General features: G+C 39.7%; 1 protein-coding gene across 4 annotated transcripts in view; it reads right to left on the reverse strand.

Moving 5' to 3' along the window:
• Positions 1-326: 326 nt before the first annotated feature.
• LOC5577382 overlaps positions 327-14,422 on the reverse strand; it is a 127,180-nt gene continuing 113,084 nt past the window's right edge. For all 4 annotated transcript variants that reach the window (XM_021850581.1, XM_021850578.1, XM_021850580.1 and 1 more), the window contains 3 exons: positions 12,902-13,422; positions 9,953-10,119; positions 327-4,045 (listed from right to left, as the gene is read on the reverse strand). In XM_021850581.1, coding sequence (XP_021706273.1) covers positions 1,762-4,045; positions 9,953-10,119; positions 12,902-13,422 — 2,972 coding nt within the window. In that variant the 3' untranslated portion in view covers positions 327-1,761. The remainder of the gene's footprint in view (positions 4,046-9,952; positions 10,120-12,901; positions 13,423-14,422) is intronic.

A 14,422-nucleotide genomic window follows, 5' to 3' on the forward strand; every position in this document is an offset into this window, starting at 1 on the left:
TTTCACATATGACCAAATAGGGAACCACTATGGCCATAACTGATACACTTTCCCTAATTTGGAAGTAAACTCTCCAGGACAAGGCAGCCAATTGTCATCAGTCATGCAGCAATTAAAAATCCTAGTTTTTTTTTGTGGCAATACTTTAAATTTTATTTCAAATTTATACACTTTCATTCAAAGCATACGCCTATGGTTTATTCCTTTTTTGCTCATTTTCAGATGATAATTGATAGGGGGTGATAAAATATGTTTTCTTATTCTCTGATTCCTAAAATTTTAAATAATAGTCAACTTTATCATATGTTTGCTCTTTCATGTTTCTCTTTTTTTTTGTAACTTTACTTTTTCTTTTCTTTTGTTTTATCGTATCTCTTCGTTTCAACTTTTCAACGGCGTTATGTCTTCAAATGTGTTACTTTTACCGACTGACGGGTCCTTTCCTTACCTTACTGTGTGGATAAGTGCATCGTTACATGATCCAATTGTGGTTCACACTTATAAAACTAGTCGCTGTTGTTGCAGTATCATAAATCATCAGAGAAAGGAATATGTATTATGTAGAGCTGATCAAAGCAAATATACGTTGGTAGAAATAATTGCTCATTGCGCAGTAATAATTTAACAGTAATTAAATATACCAAAGTTAGGTCGTGCCACCCAGTGAATAGTGCGGGTTGACATAAATGTATGCACGTTAGGCTGGAAAAATAGAAGCAAGAAGAACTTATCCTACTTTACTGCAACTTATTCCTAGTATGAAGACGGTGCTAATCAACTGCTACTGTGTGCAGTTCCTGTCCTTTATGAGTGAGTTGAGTGAGTTTTTCTGGGAGTGTAGTACATTTATGTATTATTTTCACCATAGATATAACATACTTGCGTTCCTATAAATTATGTTTCTTTTTTTGCAAATGATACCAATTAATGTTTAATGATAGATTTGTTAAATTGTAATTCCGTGGAACTAATAACTAAAACGTTTGCATTAGCGGCAAAAAGTCCTTGATTAAATAGTGTGATTCTTTTTAACAGATTCCCACTTCTGTTTCTGTTCAACGGCTCTGATCGGAATTATTTACCTTCCGTAAAGCGAGAATGATGATGAGCGGCAATGTGCCACACGTGCCATCTGCTTGAAGGACAAGGTATTCCAGCTAGAAGCCTTGGAGGTTGTCGAAGTCGTTTCATAGGCATTGTAAGTTGGTGTCTTCCTATCGTCATTTCTATCACGCAGGTCAGGAAGAAAGGATTTGAACACCAAAATGGCGTTCGAAAGTCGCATCCTTTTCCGCGTGACCCCTTCCCAAAATGGTTCAAAGGTTTCCTTACCCGCGCTGGAATGTTCTCCTCGTTGTTAGTCGTCGTGTCGTGTTCGTCAACTGAGTAGTACCAAGTTTGCAGTCAATCAAATCTATAGAGAACAAAAACTCAGTTCTGGAAAGAGTAATGCCTGCATTTGTGTTTTGTGTAAAGACAAGCCAAAGTGACTAGAGCAATTGGTTCGATAAATTCTCAAGCCTGTTTACTGTTGAATGGTCTTATTCATTTGATTTGTTCTGCTTTCTATACAATTCGATAAGTTAACAATTCATTTTTTCTCGTATTTGTTTGATGCGATTTTACAAAATTCTAATTCCTAAAAATTGGAAAAACCTTTCTCACATATTTTGAGTTGATTTGTAATGTTTTTTATGTTTTAAACGCTTAAAGTGTGCATTTTATGTGTGAGTTTTCTGTTGTATCATTGATTACTTTCGCTTAGGCACTGTTTTGGTCCTCATTCGAGGAGACACGTGACAAGGATCTTTGTTTCTGTTGTGGTATCACAGTTAGGGATTTTGGTATTTTGGATAGCAGCTGGGCGGCCGAATTGTCCATGAGGATGGATCCCCCGCTGGTTCCGCCGCTTCCTCCGCCAGTCAGCACCGAGTTGGAGTTGGCGTTGGCGGAATTGGCCATTGCCGTCGCTGCTACAACCATTGCGTTAAGCTGGGACTGGGTGAGGAAACTGTTCAGGAAGGAATTGTTGCTCTTGATGAGTTGGTCAAGCTGCGAGGGTCCAGAAGGTACAACCGGAGGGGAGGTGGTGTTGCTGGCGCCGGATTGCTGACTTGCTCCTGCCATCGATAGCATACTGGGCGCATTCGGTAAAGAGATCGATTTGCTAGTAGCCGTGCTGAGGGGTAAAGTATTCTTGAAATAGGTTGGACCGCTGGTCACTGGAGGTATCAAGCTGTTACTGCTGCCAGGTTTACGTAGCTTTATCAATTGCTGCAGTTCACTGCTAGGGCCGTTGGATTTGTTGATGGCGTTGCTGTTACTGTTGATACCACTGCTTGCGTTGCTACTATTGTTCCCTATGGGAATGAGGGAGTTCTGCTCCAAGATTTGATTCGGGATTTGGGCCATCTTTGCTGCACTCAGGGCGTTGGTGTCGAGTAGTGACTTCCCTGCTCCAGAGGTTTTGGTAGCGGTGGCATTCGAATTGGGCTGATTTGGTGGTGACTGCTGCTGAAGGCGTTTTTGCTGCTGCTGATATTGGTGTTGCATGAGGTCTTGCCGTTGCTGAAGTAGCTTCTCTCGCCGCAAAATGCACATGCGATTGTAGTCGTGTATCGAAATATGGTACGGCTTTCCTCCGGACATGACCTGGACCAACTTCGGTAGTCGGCGTCCATCGGCGGTTTGGTATAGGGGACCAGCTTTGATGGTTTCGGCACTTCCAGGCGTAATCGGGATCAACGTGGGGCGCCAAGGTTTTGAAGTTTCACGTCGTTCGGCTTCCGTAAGCTGATCCGGAAGTTTGATAATCTCACGCATGCCAGCAGATCCGGGTGATTTCTTGTTCTGAGATTGCGGTTGTAACAAAGATTGCTGAGGTTGTAGGAGGGATTGCTGCGGCTGTGGCTGTTGAGGGCCTTGAACTGGTGCAGACGGGGACTTACCGGGAGGTATTGTGGTAATTGTTACATTTTGTTTCGAATTTATACTAATCAGCTCAGGTGGCACAAGGACCGAAGCCTTGCCTCCAGGTACAACTATAGTTTCGTCTAACTTTATGATTTTACTTCCCGGAGCAACATCGGCCTTGGCAGTTGTGGCCTTTGGTTTGGCGTCGACTGACAGTTTCCGTTTCAAGGATGCCTCTCCAGAAGAGGATGTTCCTCCGAGTAAGTGAGGGTTGTTGGATTTGAGTAAGCTGACAGGTTCCGTTGACGACTTTGTTCTTGCCTTTGCCGTTTGGGTAATTGTTATAGGAGCATTTCCCAACTGCTGAAGGATACTACTTTTGTCAATCACAGTCGCAGGAGGGGGAGTTGGAACGTTGTCGAATGACCGGAGCCGATTCTGAACGGCTTCAGAGTATGTGGCAGCATTATTCTTAGCTTGGGGAGAAAGGATCAAATCACCATTGCGGAAATACTTTTCCAAGAGCACCAGATGCCTGAGAAAGCTCGACTGGTTACCGTAAGGCTGCTGTAGATCTTCCCACAGAGCACGGGTCGAGTCGTCATACTGCAATGTAGTATTCACTTTGGTCCATCCTTCGGGTGTCCTCGTCGAGGCGTTATTGAATGGGATATTGATATGGATGCCCAGCTCTTCCTCTCCCGGGAATAACTCACGCATCGAAATATTGGGATTGGCCTTCAATGCCTTGGCCATATCTAGACTTTCATCCTTGCGACGTTTCTCAGCCGATGCGGGCTGCTGTTCGATAGAAACATCGTTATCAAGGATGATGGAACTATTGCCACTTACGTTGGCAGTGTTGTGGATTTTGGGGGCAGGTGTGATTGTTACTTCTTCGAGTTCGCCCACCTGGGCAGAACTGTTGTCCACTATAGTGAGATCGGTGGACTTCCGAGAATGGTGACTTCGGCGCTGCAAGGACACGGAATCGCCAACGGGCACTATTTCGACGGTGTCGTCTTCGCCGTCTGAGATGATAATGTCCGGATTTGTCACGATTCGCGTCGGTTCCATTGCCGACAATGCCAATTCCTGGAGCTCATTTTCGCGTTCGTAGAATTGGAGCAGTCTGTAAAGATTGAAGAAAGAATATTAGAATGAGATAGATTGCAAATTTGATTCTGTTTTGCTCAACAATTAATTTTGTACAGCTATTTATTGACATTCAAAGTTAGCTTTAGCATTATAGAGCCTTTCATTTTACATATATCCCCAACATTAGTTTTTTTTAATTTCTCCAGATATTTTACCAGAAAAAAACGTTTTTTTTCAAAAATTCATTTTTTGTCAGAAAACCTTGACAGTTTTTTTTTTCTATTAACTCTTTTAAAGATTTTCCAGGTATTCTTTCTATAATCCCTACAGAAATGTCACCAGAATTTAGTTACAGAGAAACCCCCCCCCCCCTCAACGCACTCCAAGGGCCACATAACATCTCTCCCACGGCCACGAACAAGACACTGGGCAAAAAGTACGCTTGGACAACCCACGTCGGCCGAAAGTTCTACCATTCCGTTGCTATGAGTGTCTCATCCGAGATACCCTATGACACAATAGACATAGACGCGGAGTTTCCAACCGTAGCCGCCAGAATAGCTTGGCCCTTCCCAGTCACAATTGTCTCGTTCTCGTTAATGAGGCCTTGGATGACATCACGGGACCGATACTGGTGCTAGGAGGCACCTTGAGGTAGTAGAAGCAACAATGTCAGGGTTTTGACTATAGCGAAATAGCAGCTGAAAGAAGTCTATGCATACTCAACGACGAATCTATTACTTTTGTCCGATTGAATCTGCAATCGTTGTGTCCTTAGCCTCCCGAAGCATTATCAACCACCGGCTACTCTGGGTCATCGATGACGACTTTTCGGGAAGCGACCATCTCCCAATATGGATCACTCTAGCGGACTCACTACCCGAAATATCCAGACGACTCCGATGGCTCTATGAACAGGCCGACTGGATCTCCTTCCAGTAAAATATCGAAAACAGTTAGTATTCCTCCAAGTCAACTACTATGGAAGAGCTCACCAAACTTCTTTTTTATGTATCCCTCGCCACCATCCCGAGAACAAGTGCGACCCCCGACCGTCGAGCATTACATTGGTAGATTGATACAACTAAAGCTGCAGTGAAAGCGAGAAGAAAGGCCATCAGGGCAGCCAGGCGTATCTCGGTCGAGTATCCAGATAGGGCACCGACTATGAATAAGCATAGATTTGAGAATCTCAAATGTCAAAATACCGATCCGAGAGGCCAAAGAGAACTTCCTAGACGAAATGAACGACCAGCTATCTTCAGCTGAATTATGGAAACGAGTCAACGCAATCCAGGGCAAAAGACGGTCCAAAGAAATGGGCCTGACGATAGACGGATCGATCAGCCGAGACCTAGTTGCAGTCGCCAATGCAGAAGCGGACTATTTCGGTGATCTATTTTCCTTCAACCGATATCCAGCAGGTTTCTTACGATCCACCAGAATTTGTGAAAGCTTTCGGAATAAACATAGACAAGAGTGATTATCGGTCGATTGCTTTAACCAGCTGTTTACCCACGGTTATGGAACGAAAGGTCAATAGAGGACTTACCGAATTCATTGAGGAAAAAAGACTGCTAGATAACCGGCAACATGCTTTTCGGCCGGGTTTCGTAACGGATACATAGTTTGCCGCGTTTAATGACACTCTTGACAGAGCCATGGAAAAACGAGAACCCGTGAAAATCGCCACACTATTTTGCCAAAGCCTATAACAGAGCTTGGACGCCGGAAATTTTAAGACGCTTGGTGGATTGGGGGATCTCTTGAAATCTCGCACAATTCGTATTTTTTTTCTGTCGAATCGTAGCTTCCAGGTTATTATCGGGAACCACTGCTCCCAAGAAACTAGCGTAGAAACCGGAGTGCCACAAGGCTCCGTAATTGCCGTGAGCGTGACCCTATTCCTAATCAGGATGAACGGGTTTTTCGAGGTACTGCCAAAAGGGTTATACATACTCGTCTATGCCTAAAATAATGAGATGTAAACTACAAGCTGCAGTAAACGCGGTCGCTAGATGGGGCAGTAACGTTGGTTTGAGTCGAAGATGTCAAAGCTTTTGACATCTTCGTCAACAAGTGTGCAAAACTTCACGTATGCCTTGACAAGTCGCCAAAGCAGCCAGTGATGGTTCACGGCAGCCCGATCCTGCTCAAGAACTTTTGGAAAATATTGGGAGTTACTTTTGACCGCAAACTCACTTTTTGGTCACATTAAAACAACATCAAAAATGTCTGCAATACTCGATTAAATTTGCTGAAGGCTGTATCGGGTAAAAGGTCGAAAAGCGACCGAAAGTCACACTACTGGGTGGCGGAGGCCGTCATCTGTAATAGGCTATTCTACGGACTAGAAGCAACATGTAGAAACTTTGCCGAGGTAGTCTCGGTACTCGCATCTACATACAGCAATGCTGTAAGGACACCTGCGGATTCGGCATGCGTTGAGGCTGGAGCACTCGCTTTTCGCTTCAAAGCCGCCACGGTACCGGGCAGCAGAGTTGCTAGTTACTTAAAAAAAAACTAGCGTTGATGGTTCGGAGACCCCTTTGTTAACTGAAGCCAACAAGATCCTTCGATCGGTAATCGGGATCATGGATCCTCCGGAATCTGAGCGCTACCGAAATAGATGGAGAATTATTATATCAAGATGAGATTCAGGAGCATTTTCTCAACCGTGTCCGTACAAAATACACAATCTTGAACATTCGATATACCGACGGTTCCAAGTCACTTAGTTGAAATCGGTTGGTGCGTAGTGTTCCGTGTTCACGGCAGAGGCAGCAGCCATTTTCTAGGCCATAACACACCAATCAGACATAATCGCCACCCTTGGATCCAACACTGAAAACAGCGTTGCAGTTGAAAATACTATATTAGAGGGTTAAATTAAATACACAACGCCACTTGATTTGTGCAGACTAAATTTGCATTTATTTCAAATATTTTGTGCATTCAATTTTACCATGGTACCATTTCGACAGTAAAAATTACTATATCATGGTTCAAAACTTGCAGCAAGCCAGAATCGAAGCCAGGTGAACAAGAAGAATGATCCCTACTGGGATATGGAGTTAAAAGTGTTGAGGTGCTCACAAAGCTTACTAAGAACACTTTCCATCGTAAATATAGTTCCATTTGTAGCAAGATTTTTCCAACTGTGTTGAACAACATTCAACAGCGCTACTACTGAACTATCATTTTAATCACAAAATCCAAAAATGATTCCGAACACTCGACTTTTTATACCGGTTTTTCAAGAAATCCACTCAAATTTTTTCACATGATAACCACTTCTTCTATAATTCAAGCCCTCTCGATTCAAAAGTTGTGGAAACATAAATTTTTATCTTTGAAATCGCCACTGTTCGAAATATGAGTCATGTTTGGAATTTGAGACAAAACGGTATTAGGTTAGCGGGAGAGAGAAAAGTTGGAGGCGTTAAATTGAATATGAAATAAATTCTAATAAGGACTGTTCATTTTATAAAGTGGACACCTTGTGCATGCTGTATCTTTCTTATTTATCAATGAAATTTCAATCGGTTTTTTGCACATCGTTCGACTAGTATTGTACAATGTTGTGATAATAAAAATTCTCCAAAATAATTAAATTTCACACGAATATGGAACAACGATTAGATCGGTCGATTTTTTGAGGTTATCAAAATCAATGATTGTAAGAAATTGGCTGGAAAATTCGATAATTTATATTTTCTATTTTCAAAAAAGGCTTGTTCTTCGAAAGCATCATCAATCAGAAGCCTGATGGAAAAAAATCAATAAAATCAATTTTCCCGTATATTTTTAAAGAAATTTTTTTTAAATTTGATGGGAATTGATATGAGTAGAATTTTTTTTGTAAAAGTACGTTCTGACGGAAGTCCTAATATAGTATTAATATGAAAAATAACTTCCGCCTTCATAGAATTACTTAGTAAGTCCCCACGTCACATTCAAAGCACAACAGAAACACAATTGTTTTATTCTTAGAAGACCTATCAAAGTACATTGACAATCATCAAAATTGGCAACACTGCTGTAATAAAATCGATTTTATTTTCCACATATTATTTTCATAATATGTTATTCTGAGATTACCAATTGAAAAATTCGGAGAAAACTGTTTACAATTTGCTGTAGATCGATAAATATGCGTACATGATTTTAAAAGTATGAGACTTTTTAGTAAAACTACCATAAACAGTAAAATTTATACCTAAGACTGTAGTTTAATCTCACGATTTAGCTTTCGTTTATACTAATATAGTTTCTTTAGTAATCCAAACTAGTTTTGAACACGCTTTTTACTTTTCTCTTTTGCTGGGAGTGAAAGGATGGTGTATCAGCAAATTTAGCCATAAATGGGTAAATCACTAAAGTTACCTAGTGTCATAGAATGGTGGAATATAATTGATATTTTTAAAGCTTTACCTTTAGTAGAATAGTAAAGGATACAAACATACAATTTGTTCATAAAAATAAGGATTTTTGTTTTGCGAAAAATAATGTTAAACTTTGACGGACAGCTTTTTTTAAGAGTTTTTGGAAAAACTATTTAGCTCTTCAACCAAAAGCATTTTCAAAGATTTTATATTTTCATAGCATTTTAGAATAATAGGTCAACGATATACAGAAAACCTTTTATCAATAAATAAAAAAGATATAGCATAAACAAAGTGTCCACTTTATGAAATGAACAGTCCTTATGGGGTTCATCAGTCTGGATTGTAGCTGTGACCATGGCCTTCATATTTTTACATGGAATCAATACAAGATCGGTCACATGGTGTACTAAGTGACATGCATCATGAAATTATAAACAACATTTTTTTCAGAAGTTCTCAGAGAAAATTCTTATTGGTTTCTTGAAAGATTTCTAAAAAAAATCCAGTAGAATTGATATGCTAATAATAATTGAATGTGAATATCGGCTGATTCATGGACGAAAATTTGTAGTTACTCTTCATAAAAAATATCATAGAAAAACATTTGAGAAGTTCCTGAAAAATGAATATATTTTTTAGATTTCCGTAGAACCTTTTAAGAAGAAATCGTTGGATGTATTGTTGGAGAAGGTCTTAGGAACTTCTGGAAGAATTCTGTTCGAATCGTCAAGAAAATTTCTAGCATTATTATAAATTAGAATCTCTACAATGTTTAACCGAAACCTTAGAGGTATTCCTGAGAAATTATTGAGTTCCACATCATGCTCCTCGGAGCAGTTAGAGGCAAGTGCTTTCCATCACCAAGCGGATACTTGAAGATGTTTCAAAGGGAGCGATTAATTATTACAATTTTGAGAATTCCAATAGAAGTCCTAGAGTTCGTAATGGAATGGGTAGAGAATTACTTGAATTTTGTTTGTATTTTGGAGAAAAGTGCTCCATATATGAGTTTTCAGAAGAAATGCTGTATTTCTCGTAGTAATTTATTGATGAATATTCTGAGAAATATCGGAAGAAATATCTGTACTTCTATTTTGAGAATTTTTGGAATAAAGTTTAAAGGGCTTCCTGGCGTAATTGACGGTGAATTTAAAAAAAGAATGCTGAAGCTTTCGAAGGGAGGAATGATTAGAGGAGTCCTGGACCAAATATTTACAAGAAAAAACTTTAAAAATTCTTTTGCTAATCTCTGGTGAAACTTCTGGTGGTATTCCTGGAGAAATGACTAGAGCTTTTTTGAGTGGATCATGCTTTTTTACTTTACTGGGTTTGCAAAATCAAGAGGCCTACTTAGTAGTAGAGATAAACGCAAGACCATGTTTATGATGGCATTGGTAATTGACTAAACGGCTTAAACTTTGCAACAATCACGAGCGTTCCCATCTAAAAGTTTTCAACATTATTAACTCTAACATCGCCACAAACGTTTACGCTTCCCTATTTCAAACCCCGACAATAACCATCCGTGGTGTGATGGCAATTGCAGAACTTACCTTCTGTTGTAGTTCTTGATGAACTGAGCTTTCTGCGACTTGGCATCCGGCGGTTTGAGCAGCAAATTTGCATAGTATCTGCATAATTTACACACGACCAGCGTCGAATTGCCGAGCTTCATTGCTATTCCCTGCTCCTGGATGAGTCGCTCCAATTGTGGAATTTCCTGTTGGAGAAAAAGAACGAACAAGTTGGTTAGTTGGCACCTACATTTTGATTGTTTTTACTCTCCCTCCCCCAGCTTTGCGTTGCACAGTGGGGAAATAAGGACCCAAAACGGCTCCTAATTCATGCGGCTGATTGCAAAAACATTAATTCAATATGGCCGCTAATTTTTTTGATTTTCGCAAAATAAGCTCATATGTCAAGCGTGTGCTAGAATGAGGGCGTAAGTAACATGAATAAAGTAATCACGGTGCACAATATTTAACTGTGTATGCCGTGAAAGTAACGTACACAACGAATAAAGGAGACAAGATTAAAGTTTGTTAGCAGTTATTCACTTCAGGACGCAGGTGAAAAATTTCCAACAAAGTTCCATCTTGTCAACATTATTCATTGAAGAGTGGATCGATGAAGAGAAATCGATTATGTTACTGAGTGAAGAACTAGCCGAATGTGTTTAAATTCACATATATAAAGACAAAAAAAAAAGATTATGTTACTTAAGCCCTTATTCTACCACACGCTTGAAGTTTCCTTTATTTCAAAAACATGTTATTGTAAAAAAGAAATAAAATAAATTCCTGGAATATGGCAGTTTTAGTGAGAAGAGAATCGTCGAAAATCGGGGGGTCCTCAAAAGCGGTTTTACTACCGAGGAGCCTATCAATTTGACCAACAGAATGCAGTTTCTTTACTAACTCGATGAAAGCTTCCTAACGAGCAAAATTGTATGCATTTTGAAAAACCTAGCGTTAACTGTGGGACGGTCTCAACGATATATGGAGGTATGGACGAAACATTTTTGTATATTTCTAGGGGGTGAATCCAACCCGACCAGTGGATTACAACAAAATTGTAGCACGAGTATATCAAGATTTGCTACAAAAAAACAAATTTTGTTTCATTTTTGTTAGAGGCACATTGAGTTGATGGAGGACATTATAACACTTTTTTTTTGTCGGTAGCGATAGGGGTAGTACTGGCACTCTTAATCTGCCCTAAGCTCCTTCCCAGCATTTGCTTTTATAAGCCTCTATTGCGTTCATCACACAGACGTTCCTAAGCAATGTTGCTCAAATGGTCACTGTGTACTCTAGCAGCAATCAGCCCTTGCCGTAGTTTTGCAGTCTAGTAGTTCAGACTACTATCAAACTATGATAAGGCCCGAAATGCTACTAGAGTGGTTAAAGTGAAGAACGAAATAGTTTTATTATAAGGTCCTCATTCTCCATTTTATTTCATCACTCACTATCGACACTAACACGTATACCACCGAATATCACTCATCAACAACGTGAAACACTTCAGATATATTATCCATTAGGTATATCACTTTTCACTATCACAACTACAAATTTTCATCAAAATTACATCACACCATTTTCATATAAATTCGTTATTATCATTTACCATCTGTTATCATTACTAAGTAATTAAAAGATATTCAATTTAAATTGTTTATTGTTTATGTTGCTGTAGAGTCATTACTATTCTAACTACGATTTAGCACAACGATCAAGAAAGTTACAATAAAAAAAATACTTCGATCCATTCTTCTGCACTCGCTATCATTATAAACACTTTTATCATACATGTGTGAAGAACTAGGCCATAGTGTTTATCTCCAGAGAAATTATTGCGAAATATATTATGGCCATTGTTAAACTAGTAGGGTTCATATAATTATTATTTGTATATTTACAAAACTATCACAATCTCTTCTGATTCCATTTTCAAATTTTCATCACTATGCTTTTTTTCGAACAACATTATTAGCACTTTCACAATCACTAATTTTATAACCACGAGTAACGCAGAGTTTTACTAAACACACATTCTTATGTTGCATTATAAAACGATTGAACACACGTTGGCTTCGAAACTTAACCACCATTACTGATTAGTACAAAGGATTGTGTAAACGAACTGTACCATCAACAACCAGCACTGGTTTATAAGTAACTAATGAGCCCTGGCGGTCCCTCCGTTCGAAGAGGACCTGATAATATGCCGAAACATATTAACAGATCCTCCGCCTGAATGCAGCCGTTTCATGATAAATCATGAACCGTTAGAGGTGTGCCAAAGTATTGGTAAGGTGATATGTTTCACAGACGGGTATTATTACGGTGCACCTTCTACTTTGGCACCGTCAAACCCTGTGTTCTTGGCCAGGGAGTTGATGGAGGACATTATAACACAATTGAAACTAAATCAGTTATAATAACAAAGGCTGCTTCAAATTTGTTTCAATTTAAAATATAATTATAACACAATTTGTTATACAAATTTGAGAGCAATTGCTTATAACAAATTTTGTTATAATTCAGATTTGGAAAAATACAAAATTAGTTCTATTTTTGTTTGATTTGAAACATAATGAGTAATATTTTTCTTTAAATTATGGTGGTAGTGTAGAGGAAGTTGTGTTATGATTACGCTAACTGAGTAACAAAATCTGTTACAACTCTGTTGTAATCCACTGGTCGGGAAACTTTTGCACGACAGTGAATACATGATTCCAGTGAATAAATCTATCATCCTTCGATACCTTGATATTGTTCCATGGAATATAAAGATTTTCGAGAATCGCAATCAGCCGCACTAATTAGGCGCCGTTTTGGGTCCATTTATCCCACTGTAACGTTGGATGGAAGAAAGGCACTGTAAATTCGCTCTGACCGCAGGAAGAAGTTGGGAAAGTTGGAAAATTTATTGCCTCCTTCTTCCGCCGGTCAAGTGCGACACTTGTTCGTGCCCTTTTGTGGCGAAACGGTACTTACATTGACAATGTAGTAAATGTGGTTCTTAGGCAGTCGCCGCTTGCACATGGCGCAAATCATCAGGTGGCTAATCAGCTCATAATGCCCGTCGCAGATCGGTATTAAGTTCGACACCGAATTGGTTGGCTCTAGGTTAATCTCAAGAATTTTGCTAATCGTTTTCTTCATCTTCAGTAGCCACTTGCGACGAATCGTGTGGGAAGCACCAGCCCCGCAATCTCGCACATGGCAGTGCCCTTGAATCTTTTCCTCGACAACGTCTAATTCCCGTGAAGCTGGCTGCGTTGATTCCTCCGCCGAAGATTGAGAATTATCCAGACTTGGTGCACTTATAGACGTAGCAATGTCCTCCTGGGACTGCTTATCATCGTGGAACGCACTGACACTGCTCTGGATTTTGGCCAGCGATGAGAGCGATTTTGCCTCCGTCTTTTTCCTGTAAGATGGACAGTTGGCTTTTCGATCCACGTGCCGGAAGCAAGCATCGCATAAACAGCTGTCAATCTTGATTTTGACCTCACCTGCAAGGAATAAGAGAAAATAAGGAATATTAGACTTCGATGTTTCAGTTAGATTTGTTGAATATAAGAAATTTATGTGGCGCCTTCCTGAGCCGAGTGGTTACAATGCGTGACTATAAAGCAAAGTCATACTGAAGGTGTCTGGGTTCGATTCCCGGTCGGTCCAGGATCTTTTCGTATTGGAAATTTCCTTGACTTCCCTGGGCATAGAATATCATCGTACCTTCCACATTATATACGATTGCGAAAATGGCAACTTTGGCAAAGTAAGCTCTCTGTTAATAATTAGGGAAGTGCTCATAAGAACACTAAGCTGAGAAGCTGGCTCTGTCATAGTGAGGACGTAATGCCAAGAAGAAGAAGAAACATTTTGATTTTGAAGATTGAATTAATTTTGCTATCGGTTTATTAGTTCATCGTTTTCAGTGAGATAATAATATGTAAGGGCCCATTCACATATTTCATAACGCTGAAGAAGATGGGTGGGTGTCTTCAAGATGTCACAAACCACACAAAATTCGTCATGATGGGGTGGGTGAGTGTTGAAAATGGCCATTTTTGACGTTATGAAATTTTGTTGGGTTTATTCCTAAACAGTTTTAAGCTTATTTATATGCGTTTTCCATTGAAGACGAGTCGGAGACGCATGGTGATTTAATACATTGCGGTACACCATAACTGATGTGGAACGAGTTTAGCCGCGCAAACTCGTGACAAATTAAACCTTGTCGCGTGATAATCAGTTTCTGACTTACCTTGAATACGCTATTTTTCAATTGTGATTTAGCAGTTTGAATGAAGGGATTATTATTATTCACGTTTTTTTTTCAAGAATTTAACCAGAGGTATGGGAGTATGCTTCCAGAAAATACTCCATGTTGTTGCATCTGCAGAAAGCGTCATTGTGAAACGTCATGCCAATCGTCAAACATGAAGGAAAATGATTTAGCGATTCTGTAGACATATTGTCACGATGAGAGGGATTCCAATAAATTGGTCA

The sequence above is a fragment of the Aedes aegypti genome, chromosome 3 (assembly GCF_002204515.2).
Source record: "Aedes aegypti strain LVP_AGWG chromosome 3, AaegL5.0 Primary Assembly, whole genome shotgun sequence".
In the NCBI taxonomy this organism is placed as follows: Eukaryota; Metazoa; Arthropoda; class Insecta; order Diptera; family Culicidae; genus Aedes; species Aedes aegypti.